This window comes from Bacillus rossius, chromosome 16 (genome assembly GCF_032445375.1).
Source record: "Bacillus rossius redtenbacheri isolate Brsri chromosome 16, Brsri_v3, whole genome shotgun sequence".
Classification (NCBI taxonomy): Eukaryota; Metazoa; Arthropoda; class Insecta; order Phasmatodea; family Bacillidae; genus Bacillus; species Bacillus rossius.
The window spans coordinates 20,599,466-20,612,233 of NC_086343.1; the positions used below are offsets into that span (position 1 = coordinate 20,599,466).

The following is a 12,768-nucleotide window of genomic DNA, read 5'->3' on the forward strand; positions in this document are numbered from 1 at the left end:
ACTGAATAAAACTTACAAAGCCACTTGAAGTGTATTGGATGGACATGTATCCTCACTACCCAGGAAAGTTTAGCAGAAAGCCCTATTTATATGTCTAATTATACTACACAACATAAAAATAAGTCAACTTAAGTTCTCACCATCGTTTTTCATTATTCCCAGGGTTATTCCATCTTGTAATACACCACAGCATGTAGGACGTATGAATGAACATTATGAGATTTGTCACAAGGACAAATATCACCGGGCCATAAAAGTAGTTAAGCTCTGCTTCTTGTGCTGAAAAAAAATTGCAAAATATTAAATTTTTTTAAAATATTATAACTAATCAAAGTATTAATTTTTAACATAAACTTGTGAAATTCTTTTATATTAAGTGAAAAGGAAATACAAACTTTCCTTAAACTAAAATTTAAAGTTATTGAAGGCTGGGAAAACAGTGTAGTCTAAGTTATTTTTCAAGTGATTTTATTCTGATACATATAGCAATTTAATTTTAGTGTAACTTTCACCTGCTTTATTAAATTTTTACTTCTGATTTTTAGCCAAATGGTACAATAACAAAAAGTTAGATCCAGGCTCAGGTTTTTCCTTGGCAAGTGAGGAACTAAGTTTTACAAAAGTCTTGAGAACTAAGGTTTGTTTGTAAACTAATTTATATGGGGAATGCTATTAAAAAAAAGTTCTCAGTTTATGATATAGTTTATGTATTAATCAGCCTTTAAAGTTTTTAAACCAATAAATAAGCACATTAATTTTGAATATAATTTATAAAAAGAGGGTTACAATGGTCAAAAAGATCAGATCACTCGCTTCCCACAAAAGTGAACCAGATTCAATTCGTGGCAAGGTTGAACCGAAATTTCTCAAGTTATAAGACATGCCTGAAGTTGCTGTGCAAATCTGTGGGTCTTCTCAGAGCAATTCTTCTTCTCTCCACTCATTCACTCTATCAGCACCATTTTTTTAAAATGTTGGCTTCTTGGGAATTTTCATCACAAGTTCAAACATCCCCCTTAAATGACCTGTTAGTGTCAGTTTTGTATTTACAGTATTATTGACTTTACGACCAATGAAGACGAGAATTTAGACGGGACTTGAACCCGGTATCTCTCGCATGGAAAACAGGCGTGCATCCGGCTGTGCTACAGAGGTCAGTTTCCTTCAAATCAGGGACGTTGGAACAGGGGGGCTGCAGGGGCGAGTCGCCCCCGTGCTATTATGCATGGGGGGGGGGGGCGAGAGTAGCATTTCGCCCCCCTCCTTTTCCCAGAATAAATGTTTGGTCCTAGTAGTATTTTTCTCAACCAGTAGTTACAAACGTTGCACTGGTGATCACATTGATTAGAAAATCAAATTTATGATTGTCAATATACTATAAAATGATTGCAAATTCCTAGATGGTATTTCATTTAAATTTTACTACATCTACTGTCAGAGTAGTATTTAATACAGACTAGGTACGTCATCAAATTCTTGGAATGGTATATTTAATATTATGGGTTCGGAAACTCATTAGATAGCACAATTTTGCATCTAAAATTCCAAATTTTCCAGGGGAGGGCCCCCGGAACCCCCGCTATAACACTGAGGTAGGTGCGATGCATCTTTTCGCCCCCCCCCCCCCCCCTTCATGAAAACGTTCCGACGTCCCTGCTTCAAATGCGATGTCGAGCGCGTCCGGGAAAGGGGAAAAAGCTGGCGCGGCCCACTCACAGTTGAACCAGCACTTGCTGAGCCCGAAGTCTGGCTTGATGTAGGACGACGGGATGGTGGGCACCAGGTCCGTGGTGAGCGACACGGCTAGCAGCGCCGCCGAGCACGTCCAGGCGTACAGCGAGTACAGCAGGAACACCTTCCGCTCGGTCCGCTTCGAGGGCACCGCGCCCCCCTCGACCAGCGCCGGGAAGCAGCACACCGTCGGGTCGGCGGCGGGGGACGGCGGCCCGCCGTCCGTGCCGTCGAACCCCCCGTTCGCCATCCCCTGCCCCTCCTCCGAGTCCTTCTCCTCCTCCAGCTCGGCCGCGAGCGCCTTCGCGACCTTGTACGAGGACCTGCGGCGGGGCGGACACCCTCTGTCGAGACCCTCGAGCAACAACAGTCCTCCTGCGGTGTCGTGTGACTGGTCTCGTGTTTCACAGACCTACAGTGTGTCACTGTCACTTGCTAAGCAAGGGCTTCGCCAGCCGATGGCCTGAGAAGGGGGGGGGGGGACGGGGGGGCAAGTTGTGGGAAAAGTATGTATTTTTCTTGTATTTGGCTACATTTTTTTTGAATCTCTAGGGCTCTAGTAGGGGGGGGGGGTGGTACTGCTTCCCCCCTCCCCCCCCTCCCCTGGCGACGCCCTTGTTGCTAAGCACAGGTTGTCTACAAGTCATGGAAGAAGCCTCGAAATAAACAATTACGGTGCCGGAAGTCATGAAACTTGAGTTTCCAGCTTTCTTTCATTTTTTTTTTTTTTTTTTTTTTCGTTGTCTCACTTCAGCTTATAGTCACACATTACACGCAAATTGTTGGAGACTGTCCTCTTAAATTACCTATGTGGAAATTATATCTGAAATGCTATTCAACTTATAAAATCAGTAGTTCCTGCAAATAAATAATGAAATTGTGTTAATTTTCACATGTTTACTTATAATTATATACATAAAAAGGTATCCTGTGTTGTAAAACAATTGTAAAAAAAATTTTTATCAAAAAGGGGTTCTGATAAAGTACTGAAATTTATTCACCGGGTAGATTTCTTGAAATGCAAAATGCAAAAATGAAGTTTGTTTACGAATACTGACAACCTCGTGAACGTGTTTACAAACTCTGTTGACAGAACAACGGTAGTGAAGGATACGTAGTACAGTTTTGACTCTTGAGTAACCCAGTTTATGCAGACCACTGCAACCTTAGATAAGCAAAAACTCGGATACCTAGCATGAATATGATTTGGCCCATTGGTATAATTTTTTGAAGTGATGTTTTTCCAGCTATTCTTCAGTGTAGTTATGTAACTCTGTGATTCAACCAACCAGTAACTGGTATCTTTGGGGTTAATTATCGTTAGATGTTCTAGAACGGTCAAATCATTTAGTAGGTCCTCAAGAAAATATTTCAACAGTGTTTGCTGGTAATAGTGTTTTAGGTCGGATCGGATAATACAAAACCTCGGTTAATCGAGACACTGTTCATATTACTTTGGAAAATTTGTCAAATTTGAGACAAGTTACATGAGACAGACTAAATAATGTTCTCGCTTATATCATAAACCTGATTGTAACATAATTATATAGTTTAAAAGTTCAAGCATATTATTCATAGCTATTGGAAGGCCATAAAATTGACTGTATGTAGCATTTCATTGTTTCAACATTTCCGGCTTGTAACATTATAAAATAAGCTTTCAAATGGTAGAATTATTTGTTGTTTTTGCATGGTGATTGTCATTAAATTAAATTATGTATGTAGTCATCTACCGGTTTGTTTCAAAAAACAGAATATGAATTCACCTACTTTGATTTTATAGGAAACACTCTGAAAATGATGCTTCCATAGAAGTGGATATCTTCACGGCCACCCAGAGTGAGCTAGCGAATTATTAGCTTCTTCATCTAACAGTTTAAGATTAGTCTTTATCCACCGGTGAAAGTAGATTGCTACAGTAAATATTTTTTTTTATTTCCTGAACGTATCAAATTTACACACATCCCGGAACTAACAATTCAAATGATTTGCAGAGACGCGGTGGTAAACTCTGACTTACCGGACAATCCACCAGGTGTCAAAGCACATCACTTGGAGCCAGAAGAAACAGGCCTGGAATGTGAACTGGATGATAAAAGCTGCAAAAAAAAAAAAGAATCATGTTAGACAGTACTAATACAATAAACGTAGTAAGTACCGTAATAAGGTTAGTTATCTTTTTCAATTGAGAGAAGCTTTCATAATTTATGTTTCTTTTACAGAAAATACAAATTTTCAGCGGACATCTGCCCACCAAGCACAATGAAATTTATATCCACTATTTAATCAATGAATTCAGTTAGATATAGGTATCTGCAGGCAAAGGTTTATCCAGCTCAAAATGGAAGGGGGCATTTTTTTGAATCCTACCTCTTTCATGGGTAGAAGAGTCCTTGGGGGCCAAACAACAATAAACAATAAGAAAAGGAAGAACATTGTTGTTAACAGTTTTGTGAGGTTTATTTAACAATTTATTAACTTCAGTTTCTTGCTCACAAAAACCCATTGATGGTGAGTACTTAGTATTGCTAATCAAAATAACTATTCATCTATTTTATTATTTTCCCAATTTCGGGATTAAAAGGAAGGGGGCAGGGGGGCACCCCCCTGAATACACCCTTGCCTGCAGTGATTATCTTTTCGAAATTAATTACACTTGAGCTTTGATGAAAAGCAAACAAATTAGATTAAACAATAAATACATATTTTAATAAAGCAAAAGATTTAGTTTGTATCAAATGGATGGATGACAACACATTTTACATAACGAAAGAAAAAAAGCTACAGGAAAATGTATAAATTTTAAGTAATGTGTGGTCCACTGTCTGTAAATCTTTGCAAAGGCTGAAATTAATTTGAATGTTATTTATTTCAAAATGTTATAACAGGGGTGCCCACAAGGGGGGGTAACGATGCAGACTGCGTCATTAAAATTTCAGGGGGGGGGGGGGGGTGTGGTTAAAAGACGAGAAAAATCTATGTATAATTTACATAATTATAGCTTCTAATGTGAAAATATCTTTCTGTAGCTTTGATAATTGAAAGTGATCTTGTAAATCAAATTGGCAACCCCGCACTTTCCTCAACAAAAGCAGTTTGGCATCTGTCGGTTCAGGATGGAAATATTACCTGCTATGACCAAAATTATTATTAGAAAATCAGTTTTAATTAATGCAAAATGTGATAAAATAAAATACTAAAAAAGTATAATATTATAAAATAATTGAGTAAATCATTGAGAAAATGGCATAAAAAATTTCCGGGGGGGGGGGGGGGCACCTCTGGTTATAAAAAGGTTCTTAAAAAAATAATTTTGGTAGGTATCATCAGCATTGAATGTGTACCTCAGCATTTAAAATGCCTGATGTTATGTGTAGATACTATTAAAAATTTAAAATATACTAGTAACAAATTGTACCTATGTATCCAACTCCATGCCTATTTTTAATTAATTGATGTGAAAACAGTAACTTACAAAAGCGGAAGGTTCTAACATAAGTTAATATTTGGCATGATGCTAAAAATAGTTCCTGTGGTTCAAAAGCAAAAGTCACTAGGCAGCTGAGTCACAGTCGGTAATCTTCAAAGTTGTTTGTGAGGTCATAATGATTAAGGTTCATCACAGCAAACACACATGACACACGCCTGTCCCGAAAGAACTCACTACTGTAAACATCCAAAGATACAGCCAGCTATAAAAGAACGGCAACTCTCTGTTGTGAAACCTATCTCGGTTTGTGAAAAACTTTCATGGGAAGTGTGATCTTAAACCACGGACCTATGTAATTTCATGTACGTTACATATAAAGTACTATTATGAAGTTGTTGCTGTGGCGGTTTTGGGCTCAGTCACAGTCCGATTGCCGGGCAGTTTGAGCGAGCTGCTTTCACCGCACCTCTCATAGTTGAAAGCACAGCTCCAAGTAGGGGAAAGGGGGGTGTCCATGGAAAAGGGGTGGGGGGGTTAGGGTCGTCTATACTGAGCTTGAAGTCTTACTTTTATTGTATTTTAAGGCTCATGTTTATTTATTATAATGATTTTATTTTTTTAGTCATTACTTTTATCTAAAGAGTATTCCGAAAATTTGGTTGCTGCTTTCCAACCTCGACATGCTCACGTCCCCCAGATCAAATCCCAGCCGCCCAGCTTTTTTGTGCACTACTTCTGCCTTTGGAGCGATAGTGGCGCGCTCTGGCAGCGAAAGGTAGAACCAAAATGGCGGACGTCAACATGATGAGAGGCCTCCAGCAGACGATGTTTGGTTGTCAACGTTATGTAGTCAATGTTTACTTTGTCCCAGACCAACAAGATGGCGGTCTCCAGCAGACGACGACTTCTGGGGGCTGTCATCATTGCGTAATCAATGTTTACATTGTCACAGAACCGGCATCCTCCCCCTACTCACTAAAGGGACTTGATCCTCATTTCTACGCCATATAATGATACGGTCGCCACCAGGGGCGTATTCTCCATGAATGCAATGCATGCAGTGCATGCTCTAAATGAAACTAATATTTTATGGGCATTGTGGCATTGATCACTATCTCGCTGTTTAGTTCTGTAATTGTTTTCTGCTTAAGTTATTCCCTTTTCTTTATAGCTAATCTCGTTCCGTTCACGATTTGTGCGACGTATGGCAAACAAATGCATTAGCGCTACCTATTGACTACAGCGTGAATGATACTTGTAATAGTTCCTCAGATTGTCGCGGTACGGCGCTGTGGTGTTCTCAACAACCACTCTCCAGATGTGACGTCACTACCAACTCTCGCGAAGACGGGGTCGCATGCATGCACTAGTTGCTTCTGCATTCACTGATCAGTAACACAGCGCGGCCGCGAACGAGTCCATTTAGTGTCTGTTCAGTCAGGGTTTTTTTTTTTCAATTAAATGCTTGGGTTAGAATTATATAACATTCGTAGACACATTTAGTTGTAATTCCACTCTTAATTTTACTATTTTTCCTTTTCACTGCAATCTTAACGCGTGCGGCGTGGGTGCTTGTCGCAGCTTGTGTTAAGGTTATGTGTCACGTGGGAGGTTGCAGGTGCTTGAAGGTGACATTTTATTCAGCATGAACAGGAGTAGATTGTGTGATGGTTAGTGATTTAGTGATAAGTTTACAATTAAGTTTGTTGTAAAATTGTAGTTTTGCAAGATGAATAACTGTAAAAATGACGTCGTAGAGACTATTTTTAATAAACCTTTTCAATCATGTTCATTTGATGAAAAGTTAGAAATCGTTAAAAACGGGCGCCCGACGCCAGCGCTTAGCAATCTAAAAACAGATAACAAAACTAAAAATTTTGTACGGACATTTAATCCTGAGCTTTATAACAAAATTGTGTGGTTATGTGGCAGTGAAACATTAACAAAACTCTTCTGTTGGCCATGTTTGTTGCTTGCAAATGAAAAATCACCCTGGAACAGTAAAGACCGGGGTTATTCAGATCTTAATAATTTGCACACGGCAATTTCAAGGCATGAAAAGTCAGTCTCTCATATACATGCGTGGATATCGCTCGGTACATTCGACAAAAGTTGACTTGCAACTGGATTCACAGAAACGTGCAAGCATTTTAAAACACAATGAAACTAAAACAGAATCGGGAAATACTGAAGAGACTGACTGCAGCTACATGCTTTTTAGGGCAACAGGAACTGTCATTTCGAGGACACAGGGAAAACAGTGATTTTAACAATCGAGGCAATTATGTAGAGCTAGTTCATTTGTTGGCTGAGTTTGACGACAAATTGAGAGTCCACTTGTCTACAAGCTCTGTGTTCACTGGATTATCACCAATAATTCAAAATGATTTAATTCAAAGTATCAATGATGTAATGATTTCGGAAATAAAAAAATTAGATTAAAGAAGCAACGTTTGTTGCTATTTTGCTTGACGAAATATGTGATGTAACAAATTTTTCACAGCTATCAACAGTGTTAAGATATGTGTACAAGGGGCAAGTATACGAAAGGTTCGTAGGCTTTCATGATGTCAGTGGAGACAGGTCAGCAGAGGCACTAGCAAAACTTGCAATAGACACTCTTGAAGTATTTCAATGTAAGGACAAACTGGTCACGCAGACGTATGATGGTGCGGCGGTCATGGCCGGACATTTGAATGGTGTGCAGGCAAAAGTTAGAGAAGTGATTCCTCATGCTGTATTTGTACATTGTTACGCCCACAAGTTGAATTTGGTGTTATCGCAAGCAGTTTCATGTATAAGTGCGTGTAGAGTGTTTTTTGCTAACCTTAGCGGCTTTGTCAGTTTTTTTGTCCATTTCTCAAAAAGAACCAATTTATTAGACACTATAGTGCAGAAGAGATTTCCTAAACTTGCACCGACAAAATGGAGTTATTCAAGTCGCTTAGTTCAGACTGTCGCTGATCATAAAGTAGAACTTGAAGAACTGTACGAGCACATTTTAGAAAATCCGGAAGACTGGGACACAACTGCTACTAACGAAGCTCGTGGATTTCTTATGATGTTAAGGGATTTTCAGTTCAACTTCTTGTTGTGTGTATTTGGAGAGTTATTTTCGTTGACAGATGTTACATTTAATATTGTGCAGTCAAAATACTTGGACATTACATTTTGCAGCAAAGAAGTTGAAGCTCTGAAGGATAAGCTAAACACAAAGAGAAATTGCGGTTTTGATAAAATATGGTTGAAAACAGAAACCGTATCTGACTGTGAGCCTGCAAGGAAGAAAAGAAAAGGAAACTGCTCAGAAGCCACTGTAAAGGACGATTTTAGGAGGATGTACCTTGAGATTTTGGACACAGTAATCATGCAGCTGAATATTCGGTTTCAATCGTTGCATGATTTGAAGTTCATTGAAATGTTTGATTCAAAAAAATTCTCAACATTTTCAGATGTTTTCCCCGAAGAGGCATTTCAAAAATTAAGGACACTCTATGGAAATTTTTTTAATATTGTTAGGCTGAAATCTGAATTGAGTGCTATGTTTACATCTAAACATTTTGAGGGAAAGACAGTGCAAGAAATGCACCATTTCCTGTATCAAAATGAACTCCAAAGTGGACTTCCAGAACTCTATAAACTGTGTGTAATGGTTTCAACTATTCCTGCTACATCGTCATCCGTAGAACGTTCGTTTTCTGCACTAAGACGAATAAAATCATTCACAAGAAATGCGCAAGGACAAAGTCGTTTTCTGCACTCTCCATCATGTCCATAGAAAAAGATCTGTTGGTGCAGATGAAAGCCCGCAACTCGTTTTTCGACGAAGTCACGGAGCAGTTCTGCAGGAAAAACCGCAGAGCCGAGTTCCATTATAAGTAAATACATGGTGAGTGACAATTTGATATCTTTGTTAATTCTTCTCTCTAAGTTTATCACAAAAAATTTAATGTTGTTACCAGTTTTATGTTTAATTATTTTTAAAAAAAACTGCCTAAACAGCACCATTTTGCTCCCTGAAAACCAAAATTTTCCGGGAGAGGGCCCCCGGACCCCCCTTCTTCGGGGGGGGGGGGGGGGTTGGATGTATTCTATATTGCATGCGTTACCAAATTTGTCAGGATACGCCCCTGGTCGCCACTCCAATCTCATAGTCGTCCTGCGCACGAGAAGTCTGCGCGCCAGTCCACAGTCTTGCGCTTTAGAGGCGACACCGCACCAGAAACACCAGCGAGAGTCGCACTTATCATTCCGCACCACCACCACAAACACACTCTTCGCTAGGCGGGCCCCTTAAACATTGTGTTTCAGACGAGGCATCGCTTACTTCTTCGCTTGTTCACGCAACTGTCGAGGCAGACATTTCCGAATGATCATCAGGGCGACTGTGTACTTCCCAGCGGGCGTGACCAACCAGTAGGTTCCTACTTCGCCACATGAATCGACACGCTGTTCTTACGTCATCAAAGCATGGCTGCTGTCCTACCGGCAAAGGCCATGTCTTGGCTGGTCTTCGAGTTGCTAAAAGCGGGATTTTATCGAGTTGCTGCAGGATTCATTAGACATATCTCGCGAATGTGTGGAGCGATCTGAAGGCTGAGTGACAGTGTTGAATCAGTGAACACACCAAGCTTAGAGGACGGAGCAGTACACTTCAAGTCCCAGGACTGAGAGCACTTAGGAAGTGCTCGCTACTTAGAATTCCTGCCAAACAACATTATGCAATCCCAGGAACGATCCAAGGACAATCTAAAACTACGCAGATCTGTGGTATTGCAACGGCTCACTAAAATCTTATTTATTTTTTTCGAATTGTCATTTATTACGAAAAAGCCCCGTTACATTTTATTGTAACGTATTTATAACGCATAACTATGGCAATGGTAGAATCTACACCATTGTTGAAACCACATGTTTACTCTGTAAGCGCCGTGAGGAAATAAATTATTATTTCTTGCGGGCGACTACAACTGTCATGATAACCAACACCGGTTCACAAGTGATGACTTTGACAAGTGGCCAAAGCTAAGTCCTATGCCGTGTCAAACCAAAAATATTTGGCACGGAAGCTTTCTTGCAAGCGGTATCAAAATATTTGTAATTGCAAGATGGCGAGGCCTGATCCCCCTTAAAGAATGCTAACTCACTCCTTTATCTTGCACTCGCCCGCTATTCGGTAGACATCATGTTTTTCGACTGAACACTGCAGCGGAGCCACATTTATTTTGTACAGTAGTATATGGTTTCTCTTGCAGCATGGACGTTTTCTATGTTCATTGCTACGGCCAAAGAGTATGTCAAAGTTGGGACCAATCAGGAGCTTAAGATTCCATCGATTCAGTTCTATGTGATAAACTACGAATATTTGTGAAACGATTTGCTAAACAAGATAGTCTGAATTTGATCGACAGATTGGTTGCAGATAAATCACAAAAACAACAACAAATGTTGTAAAAATATTTAGGTTTGAAGTACTTCCCAAGGCTGGTATTACCAGCCTTTGAAGTTGGAGCTGAGAAACTGTTATATTGCAAATAATAAAGAAGGATTTAAAATGGAACACTAAACGTCTGGTTGACAGTTAAATTCCGTACTTCGAAGGCATAAGACACTATGTCCGCTTGTGGGCAAAATGCACTTTTTAACCATAAATTTGACCAAAGTTTGACGTTCTTCCTAGTGTCATACCAACATTAAAATCTACGATGTGTAAATAATTAACATATTTTTGGGTATAAAATAGTTGAGTTTATTAAGTGAGGCACTCTTTAAAATTCTTTAAAAAGCTATCATGAAAAATATGGTTTTAGTAACAGTTTCTAATGTCTCCGAGGAACAAAATTAAAAAAAAAAAAAAATGGATCGTAGTATGTTACCACCTTAAACCCCGCCGTTTTCGAGAAATAGTACAAGGAATTGGGGGGGGGGGGGGGGGGAACCGCCTGGCAGATCTGCAGCACGCTCAACACCCTGTATGTTAGAGCTGCTAGAAATCAGGGGCTACGAACATTAATAAGTAATACGTGTTAGTTTCGACACGTGTATTAATGTATTAATAACTTGTCTTTAAAAATCATACAATACTTCCGCGTACACAAATGTTTATGGAAATTAAAGTGGTCCCCCTATTTCCCCCCTCCTCATGAAACTATTTTTTTTAATGAAATTATTTTGCGGCAGCGACAGGTGGATTTATAACTTTAAAACTTATTCTAAAAATACTTCGTTTTTGAAAATACTTTTTCATCTCCAAATTCAGAGGCGTTTATCAGCCTTAAATTGCAATCTACCATAAACAATTTTTTGTGTTTTCAGCTTATTTTTTTTTTCATGACGAACTTGCAGCTGAAGAATGACGGTTGAATCCAGACTCACTCTGTAGGTATAATCAAACGCGAACCGTGGGAACAGAGACGAAGGTGGTCGGATGTGCCATTATTCACTTGGGGTGTGTATCGGCAGAGTGAACGGTAGAGAAGGAGAGAAACGACACAGAGAGACAGTGAGAGCGAGAGAAAAGACAGGGAGTGAGCGAGAGAAGCCAGATAGATATACAGAGAAGACACCGAGAGAGAGAAGACAGAGGTAGAGACAGAATACAGACCGAGGGTAATAAAAGACAGAGAGAGCGAGAGAAGACAGAGAGAGCGAGAGAAAAGACAGGGAGTGAGCGAGAGAAGCCAGATAGATATACAGAGAAGACACCGAGAGAGATAAGACAGAGGTAGAGACAGAATACAGACCGAGGGTAATAAAAGACAGAGAGAGCGAGAGAAGACAGAGAGAGCGAGAGAAAAGACAGGGAGTGAGCGAGAGAAGCCAGATAGATATACAGAGAAGACACCGAGAGAGAGAAGACAGAGGTAGAGACAGAATACAGACCGAGGGTAATAAAAGACAGAGAGAGCGAGAGAAGACAGAGAGAGCGAGAGAAAAGACAGGGAGTGAGCGAGAGAAGCCAGATAGATATACAGAGAAGACACCGAGAGAGATAAGACAGAGGTAGAGACAGAATACAGACCGAGGGTAATAAAAGACAGAGAGAGCGAGAGAAGACAGAGAGAGCGAGAGAAAAGACAGGGAGTGAGCGAGAGAAGCCAGATAGATATACAGAGAAGACACCGAGAGAGAGAAGACAGAGGTAGAGACAGAATACAGACCGAGGGTAATAAAAGACAGAGAGAGCGAGAGAAGACAGAGAGAGCGAGAGAAAAGACAGGGAGTGAGCGAGAGAAGCCAGATAGATATACAGAGAAGACACCGAGAGAGATAAGACAGAGGTAGAGACAGAATACAGACCGAGGGTAATAAAAGACAGAGAGAGCGAGAGAAGACAGAGAGAGCGAGAGAAAAGACAGGGAGTGAGCGAGAGAAGCCAGATAGATATACAGAGAAGACACCGAGAGAGAGAAGACAGAGGTAGAGACAGAATACAGACCGAGGGTAATAAAAGACAGAGAGAGCGAGAGAAGACAGAGAGAGCGAGAGAAAAGACAGGGAGTGAGCGAGAGAAGCCAGATAGATATACAGAGAAGACACCGAGAGAGAGAAGACAGAGGTAGAGACAGAATACAGACCGAGGGTAATAAAAGACAGAGAGAGCGAGA

General features: G+C 40.2%; 1 protein-coding gene across 1 annotated transcript in view; it reads right to left on the minus strand.

The window, feature by feature from the left end:
- The window catches only part of LOC134540032 (G-protein coupled receptor Mth2-like), a 70,795-nt gene that overhangs the window by 7,035 nt on the left and 50,992 nt on the right, over positions 1-12,768 (minus strand). Inside the window, exons 4-6 of the mRNA XM_063382470.1 lie at positions 3,752-3,830; positions 1,717-2,054; positions 141-279 (exon numbers count right to left, since the gene is read on the minus strand). Of these exons, the coding sequence (XP_063238540.1) occupies positions 141-279; positions 1,717-2,054; positions 3,752-3,830 (556 nt within the window). The remainder of the gene's footprint in view (positions 1-140; positions 280-1,716; positions 2,055-3,751; positions 3,831-12,768) is intronic.